Raw genomic sequence first — 7884 nt, 5'->3', positions numbered from 1 at the left:
AACTCACCTCCTTTTTCTCCCTCCTCTCTGACCAAATTCAAATTTCGCTGGTTCGGGGAGTGCTTGGGTGTGACAGATGTTTGGCTGCCTCTCGCTGATGTAGTTTTAAGATGGCCACATAGTTTGTTTTTTTCAGACCTGAAACACTTGAATACATTATGGCTCTACCTCATGGGAGTTATGAGCCTGGGAGACTACAGAGAAAAACCTACAGTGACTTTTTCAAGACAGTAAATCATATTAGCATCGAAACTGGGGAATAAACCCTAGGAATGGCGTGTTCTGCAAAGTCCTTTTAAGCTTTCTAATGAGTTCTAGGCTGTGCAAGTCACAGATCCCTTAAAAACAATCAAAATTCTTGGATCCCGTCAAAAGGCTCGCATGAAGTGAAAGTTGGTGCAGGGAGAACTGTCCTGCCCTGCATGTGAACATCCTGGGAGTGGAAATGGAAATCAGCTGCCTTCTAACACCTCGTTTTTGTGCGCTCTGCCAGCACCATGACACGCTGCTCCCACGAGCAGTCCCCCTTCCAGCTCCTTCACGGAGAGCCCCACATTTTTGAAGAAGTGCTCGGCCTGAAGTTTCGCATCTCTCCAGACGCCTTTTTCCAAGTAAACACGGCTGGAGCCGAAATTCTGTACGAGGCAGTTGGGAGGCTGAGTCAGGCTGGTGGCGACACCGTCCTCCTCGACATCTGCTGTGGGACAGGTGAGCGGTGGCCACGTGAGCCTGGCTCCCAGAGCTGGTGCTTTGCACGCCGAAAACGATCCCCACTGTCTGAAGGTTTATTTCTTCAGCGCAGATGTACTGAGTGCTTTGGTTTCCTTCATTTCCAGGAACAATCGGTCTCTCTCTGGCTCAACAAGTGTCCCACGTTGTTGGTATTGATGTGGTGGAGAAGGCAATAGAGGATGCCAGGTGGAACGCGGCGTTCAACGGTGAGTTCAGACTCGCCACGGCAGAAAGTTTCAAACTAACTGCTGAACAATGGGAAGCAGAGGGGTCCCAACAAGTTACCTCTTGTGCAGCACAGGGTGGGGTACTTGTTACACCTCGCGCGTGGTGAGACTGACGCCGCTCTGCTCGTGCGGTTGCTTTTTGCTTCACAGGAATTTCCAACTGTGAGTTTCGCAGTGGGAAGGCAGAGGCTGTGTTACCACAACTCCTGTCGTCGTGGGAGGATGCCCGACCCCTTGTTGCTGTAGTGAACCCATCTCGAGCTGGACTCCGTAAGAGAATGTGCTATTTATTTTCACCTTGAAAACAGACAATTTTGAGCAAGTTTTTTGAGACCAGTTATCCTGGCTCTAAACCCTCTGCTTGCTTAGTCTCTAGTTTCTTGCCTTGTTGCTGACAGCAGCTTAATTCCCATAGTCTGGTGTTTTCAGTGCCCTTATCATTCTTTCTCATTAAAGCCCACAGCTCTAATCCTTTTTCCATCTTTCACAGGATTATTTAGGAGAGAAGGAGCCTCTGAAGGTCTGTGGTACAACCTCCCAACTAAAGCAAGGTCAACTTCAGAGTTAAGGTTGCACAGGGCTATAAAACCCAGCTGAGATTTGAAGGTGTCCAAGGGTGGATACCCTCTCCTGAAAACATCTTCTTTAACATATTTAATCAGAATTTCCCTTCGCACCAGCAAATCTGCTGTCTCTCATCCTCTTCTTGTGCCCTTCTGAGAAGATTCTGGCTCCATCTCCTCTGTAATCCTGCACAGGGCCCCTGAAGAGAGCAAATGGATCCCTGCTCACCTTCTCTTCCCCCAGCTGAGTAACCCCAGCCCTCCCACTCTCCTCACACGTGCTGTGCCCCAGCACTCGAACCTTCTTTGTGGGCTCTGCTGGACTCCAGTGGGTACTGGGAAATCCCAAACCGGTCCTGGTGCCCAGATGCTGTCTCACAAGTGTATATGTAAGGTTTTACGTGCCTCTGCTTAATTAAGTAACAATTTTTCTCTTCTTCTTAATCCCCCCTGGGAAGGAAAGGGATTTCTCCCACCGCTCTGTGCCACCCAACTGGCAGTTAGCAGCGTGGATCACAGCCCCAGCCTCCTAAGAACCTGTATCTGATACACAACATGGCAAAATGTGCATGTTCTTTTTTTTTTTTTTCCTGTGCTTCTCACAGTTTAGTGCAGTTCCGTGATGATGGCTGTGCCATAATTGCTTCTGGAGAGCTCACGGTGGTGGGTCCCTGGGGAAGTACAGTATCTGTTTTGGCAGATTACAGGGTTGTGCGGGCCATCCGGAACTGCAAGTCCATCCGAAGGCTCCTCTACATCTCCTGCAAGCCTGAGGGCGAAGCCATGAGGAACTTCCTCGAGTGAGCATCCTCTTTCTCCTCCTTTCCACTGCCTTTACTGACAGACCCTAGTATGTCCAGACAAGTTCACAAATACCTGACCTTGTCGTAGGAAGGTTTTTGTTGCAACTGAATTTCACTCTGAGTTCTGCAGGGGTGATCCAGGTCGGTGCATGGTCAGAAGTGGTTTATGCTTCTGCGTTACTTTGGGTTTACCTGCAAGCTGCACTCCCTGGTTTAAAGTAGCAGGTGTGCTTTGGGTTTTATGTTCCAGCAGGATGCTTTAGGGCATCAGTAAGGAATAGAAAATAATGCAAGCATGCTATAACGGCATTGTGCGTCCTTCCCCAACAAAACAGCACATCTGGATGTGGGATACAGAGTCCACGGGGCTCCCTGCAGGAAGGTTGGCCCTAGTAAATAAAGTGATGTTGACGGCCTCTGAGAAAGGGAACTCTAAACCTGCCACTGATTCTTCAGCTTGTCCATAAAGTTTTCAGTATTGATGGTTCCAAACCTCAGCCAGGGCCAGCTGCTGACTCTGAGGGATGTTTGCCAACCACATGATACCTCCCTGGGGGCATCCTCCGTGCTACTGGGCTACTGGTAATGGAGGGAAGGCTTTTGCTACTGGTCTAGAGGATGCTCTCTTTGCTTTCCACAGGCTGTGCTGCCCACCTGACCCAGGGAAGAAGCTGGCAGGAGAGCCGTTTGCCCCCATGCTGGCCATACCTTTCGACCTGTTCCCTCATACTGTTCACTGTGAGCTGGTGCTGCTGTTCACCCGCTGACAAGGAGGGAGGTGTGCCAGCTCTGAGAGCCTGGCAAGCAACCTCCTACTATCCTAAAAACTGGAGCCAACATAGTTAGGATTTTAACTTATTTTCTTTAAAGTTGTATAAAAATAAATAATTTTGCTTTTGCTTTTACTTGGGGTTGTTTCTAACTACACTATTCTGTAAGGAATCACTCTGAGCTTGGAATAATAACAACCACCAGTCCTCAAGCAATGGGGGCTTAAAATACATGGGTTTAGGACTTGAGACTTACTGCACCAAAAAGGGAGGTGAGGGGGAGATTCCTGACAGGCCATCCTTATACTATCCCAGTAGTGTAAGATTTTTGCCCACTATCACAACCCCCTGTTTTCAGTTTCTACCAGTTATGTTTTGCTTCTCACTGCAACGTCTGAACGGGTTTCTGCTTAGCCTGGCTAAGCTTCTGTCAAAAGGAAATTTGTTGCAAATCAGAAAGTATTAGAGGACCAGGAAACCTTCTGACAAGTCTCCAGAGAGTTGAATATACAGGACATGTTTTATTTGCAATAAGGGAGGGGTAGCACAGCAGCCTCGCCCTCTCTTTTGGGCATCAGATTCTGGGAAAGCCACAGGAGCAAGACACCTTTCTTGCTTTTCTGGGGCAAATATACTGAGCAACATGTTTTTTGCTGTGTATCAGCACCTGAGCATCTGAAACTGAAAGGGAGGATTTCCACCCGCTTTTCCTCCACCACACGTTACTCCCGTGCCCTCTGCTAACACGTCCTGGTTTTTCCGCTTAGCGAGCGACTGCGCTCTGCATTTGGCTGCCATCCCGCATCCTGGCTCGGTTTCAGCTTTCTGTGGGTAATTTATGGAATGAGCAAGGCAACGGAGGATGACTTAACGGCAGGAGCGAGGGGAACGCTCATCGCTCAGCGTGTGCTAGAGCTGGCCGGCTCTGGCTGCATGGCTGCGGGGCATTAGGACCCGGAGGTTGCCGAGTGGAGGAGGCTGAATCCCCCTCCCGCTGTCATCCTCGCTGCCTCTGCAGCTTTATTCCTCATCTCCTTCAATGGTGACTGACTACCTCCCGCCCGGGCTGGAAGCCAGAGCGAGAAGGCCTCGGTAGGACCGGCTCCTCGGCGGCTCCATGGCATCTCCCAGGACTATCACCATCGTCGCCCTCTCGGTGGCCCTGGGGCTCTTCTTTGTCTTCATGGGGACCATCAAACTGACCCCCCGGCTCAGCAGAGATGCCTATAACGAGATGGTGAGTACAGCACGGAGGGAGAGGCGTTAGGGCTTTTTCCCCTCAACCTTGCGGCAGAAGCGGCGTTCGCAGCGGGGATACGCGGAGGGTGATTGCTCTGGAGCCTTGAGCGATGGGTGGGAGAGAGAAGCAGCTTATCCGTCTTCTTATTTGATGGACGCGGTGAGAAACAAATAACACGCAGGGCTGAGGATATGCTGGCTGAGCTCAGTCGGAGCTTATCCATGGAGAAACCTCTTGTGGATGAGGACGGGGAGGGGAGGCGAGGAAGGTGAGGTGGCACAGCGCCCCGATGCCCGCAAAACCTGGGGACACAAGGGTCTCTGAAAAGCAAGCAAGGTCTGAAGAAGTGCCAAGCATGCAGCAGGCAGTTACAGCTGATCCCCGCAGTAGGAAAAGTAGGTACCTGCTTTGGCAGCCGGATGATCATCCTCAAAATTCTGTGCTTTAAAGCAAGGGTGCTGATACTGCCTGTCCCTGCCTCACCAGACTAGTGCAGGGATTAATTAATGACCATGAAACCTTTGGAGATTCTTAGCTGGCAGAAGAAGATATTATTAATAGTCACTGTATTATTCTCTTTAGCCTGCAAAATGAGCTTCTCCTCTTGCCTAATGAGAAAGGGTCGAGGAGAGGAAGGAGAAGCCACTGTGTGCTCCTCTCTGCTCAGGGCCAACCCTGCTGCAGAGCTTTGCCAGCTCCGAGCTGCAGGCAGGCAAGGGACCGGCTGCCACATCTTGTTTCCTCGTCTGTGCTTGTTTATTCTCCTGCTGCCTTCTCCCCCTGCCCCCTCTTCTATTTGTTGTTGAAAAGCCTTGGTATTAATTTTGATGCTCTTAAAAAGTAGTGCTAGAAGTTTCCAGCACATTCTGTTCCCCCTCCCTTTTTTTTCCCTTTGCTCCACCTGCCCAGCCGCTTTTCCTTAGCTCTCAAATAACGTCTGATTCATAGTGCCTCATCTGCAGCCCAGCACAGGGATCTCACAAAGAAGAATCACTAAGAAGTAACTCGAGAGCAAGAGACTGAGATAAAATGCCCAGAAAACAAAGCTCTTAAGCTTCTGCTATATAAGGGACAGAAAAAAAAGCACTGAGACTTCAGAAGTGCTGCAAAAGCCTTGCTCTATGAAATATTTTGCTTCTTGGTCCCTCTCTGCTTTGCCAAGAGTCAGGCCTCCAGGTAGGAATGATCAGTTTTTACACAGAGAAAGCAGAGGTACTTGGATATGACACAGTACCATCCTTTTTAATAGCCCATATTGTAACAGGTCCGTGGCTCATTAGGCTTTCGTGCTTTCTCTGTGCTGCGTTTCAGGGTGCTCTGTGTGTCATCGAGACAGTGAGAACCTCATTTTGCCCATCAATAAGGATCAATTTTTGCCCAGAGCAAACAGAGAACCTCTGGTACCTACCCACAACACCAAACTTAAAATTTTTCATTCAGCAAAACCCCAGACACACTAGTTTGTTAAAATATTTTAAATACCAGAGTACTCTAGGGCATGCTGATAGTACATTTCTTTAAAAAGCTGTATTTTTCACAACTGTTTAAAAATGCACTGCTTGGAGGATTCATTGGAAGCTTAAAATGCATCCTGACAATGCATGCACTTAGAGAAAATGTGTCATGAGATCTTCAATTATTTAGTGGCAAAAATGACAATGCCATATATTTTTAATCCCATGTGAAATGTCAGCTCCTCTCAGAAGGAAGCAGCAAAATTTACAGAGAAGTGGGGAAGTTCTGCGTGCCTGTAATGCAGGTTTCCAAAATCACATGGAAGTAAATTTACAGTTTGATCAGCTGAACAACTCTGTACCTGAGATTCAGCTTCCATTTCCCTCTCCCCATTTAGACAGTAGAGAACATGATGGCAAGAATATTTGCTGGGATATTATACTCAAGTGTATGTGGAAATAATTTCAATGTCTCCAATAACTAGGAGCTTTGTTAAAGTATTTCAAAAAAAGAAAATAATTGAAAAAGAAAACAAAAACACAAAAAAACCCCAGTAAGCCCATGATCACTAATGTTCAAATGCAAGAACCTGAAGATGTGTAAGGACAGAGGTTGTTTTTGCCTGGAACAATTTAGACAGCTTCTAAATCCAGCATAAACCAGGGAGAAAAGATGTCAAGTATCAGCCTGCTTTCATCTGAGGAGAGAAAGGATCATAAAGATACGTTAAGTACAGGACAAGGTTGGCGAATCTCAGCTTTGATGTATAGTCTCGGGCAAAGATTGCGCTGCCCACAAACACTGTGATGTTGTAAAGTTGCTTTGAGGTAGAAAGAGGATTCTGGGTTTATTCTTCGTGCCTTGGCTTTGCAGGGACTAGGTGTGTTATCTAATCATAAAGGCTGAGCTACTCTGAGAGGTACTTTTTCTTAACGCTGTGGTTCCACGTTGCTAATTCTAGCACTCGTAGCTTCAGATATCATGAGCAGGCACACCTGGTGGGCCCTAGCTCCAAAGATGGGCGCTGGGTTGTAGATCTGTTTTCCACCGAGGAGGCAACAGCTTGTAAAGGGGGAATTGGAGGTCAGTGGTGTTACTACTTCTCCAACAGAAGCTTCAGGAGTCTGGATATTGTGCCAGAGGGGTCTGCGATGACTGAAGTGATCCTTAGGTCATACTGCACATCAGTCTGTTTCAGTGGAAGTCACCTTTGCCTTCACTTTCTCATATGATGGTGTTCTATGCTATTGCTGCTTGATTTCAGAAGCGAGCGTACAAAAGCTACGTGCGGGCCCTCCCCATGCTCAAGAAGATGGGAGTCAGCTCCATCCTCCTCCGCAAGAGCATCGGCGCCCTGGAAGTGGCGTGTGGCATCGTCATGACGCTGGTGCCTGGGCGCCCCAAAGACGTGGCCAACTTTCTCCTCCTCCTCCTCGTGTTGGCCGTGCTCTTCTTCCACCAGCTGGTGGGGGATCCGCTCAAGCGTTACGCCCACGCTCTAGTCTTTGGGATCCTGCTCACCTGTCGCCTGCTGATCGCCCGCCAGCCCGAGGAGCAGCCGCTGGAGAAGAAGATCCTCTCGGTGAATGGGGATGAGCAGCCGCTCATCCACGAAGCAGCTCCCGAGAAAGGCAAAATGAAAGTGTCCTAGTTGAGCAAACGTGAGAAATACGGACCCTCGAGGCAGCTCTCTCCGAAATCACCCAGAAAACTTGTTTATTTATTTACCTATTTATATTTTTTTGTCTGTCTAAATAAAGTTGCACTTGGGGTCTGAGAGACACGTGGTACGTCTACACTGTAGTCTTGCTTTTACTGCTGCCCTGCAACATAGAAAAACGCAAGCTAGCTTTCACCAGGACAGCCTGGAGGCCGTTGGCAGCCTGGCTGGAGTAGCGTTGGCCTCAGCAGGAGCTGCAAAACCAGCCTGAGAGCACAGGAAAAGACTTGGGCAGGGAGTCACGCTAACTCGGCACTGCTGCATTGGGGAGATTTAGTCCCCAAGCATCAGCCTCGAGCTCCGTGGCAGCCGAAACCCAGCCTGGATGCACTTCTGTTACAGCAACAGCGGCTGGTTAGAACGTAACTGGAGGG

The 7884-nt window shown here is 48.8% G+C and overlaps 2 protein-coding genes across 2 annotated transcripts; both read left to right on the top strand.

Annotated features, from left to right (window-relative positions):
* Positions 1 to 497: 497 nt before the first annotated feature.
* Positions 498 to 3092, top strand: TRMT2B (tRNA methyltransferase 2 homolog B (S. cerevisiae)). The gene is made up of 5 exons (XM_009874531.1): positions 498 to 708; positions 837 to 938; positions 1110 to 1229; positions 2223 to 2322; positions 2966 to 3092. The coding sequence occupies exons 1-5, from the start codon at positions 498 to 500 to the stop codon at positions 3090 to 3092; spliced, it is 660 nt and encodes a 219-aa protein (XP_009872833.1).
* A 909-nt stretch (positions 3093 to 4001) lies between these two features.
* On the top strand, positions 4002 to 7574 carry TMEM35 (transmembrane protein 35). The gene is made up of 2 exons (XM_009874530.1): positions 4002 to 4332; positions 7055 to 7574. Exons 1-2 carry the CDS (start codon positions 4213 to 4215, stop codon positions 7439 to 7441), a joined length of 507 nt encoding a protein of 168 aa, XP_009872832.1. The 5' UTR covers positions 4002 to 4212; the 3' UTR covers positions 7442 to 7574.
* The last annotated feature ends 310 nt before the right edge of the window (positions 7575 to 7884 follow it).

This window comes from Apaloderma vittatum, unplaced genomic scaffold, assembly GCF_000703405.1.
Source record: "Apaloderma vittatum isolate BGI_N311 unplaced genomic scaffold, ASM70340v1 scaffold34618, whole genome shotgun sequence".
NCBI lineage: Eukaryota > Metazoa > Chordata > Aves > Trogoniformes > Trogonidae > Apaloderma > Apaloderma vittatum.
The sequence above is the reverse complement of the archived record's forward strand: the minus strand, read 5'-3'. Positions and strand labels throughout refer to the sequence as shown.

Coding starts and splice junctions, on each gene's coding strand:
- TRMT2B (XM_009874531.1), top strand. CDS start 498: ATGACACGCTGCTCCCACGAGCAGTCCCCCTTCCAGCTCCTTCACGGA. Junction 939..1,109: donor GTGGAACGCGGCGTTCAACG/GTGAGTTCAGAC, acceptor TTTGCTTCACAG/GAATTTCCAACTGTGAGTTT. Junction 1,230..2,222: donor CCCATCTCGAGCTGGACTCC/GTAAGAGAATGT, acceptor CTGTTTTGGCAG/ATTACAGGGTTGTGCGGGCC.
- TMEM35 (XM_009874530.1), top strand. CDS start 4,213: ATGGCATCTCCCAGGACTATCACCATCGTCGCCCTCTCGGTGGCCCTG. Junction 4,333..7,054: donor GAGATGCCTATAACGAGATG/GTGAGTACAGCA, acceptor GCTTGATTTCAG/AAGCGAGCGTACAAAAGCTA.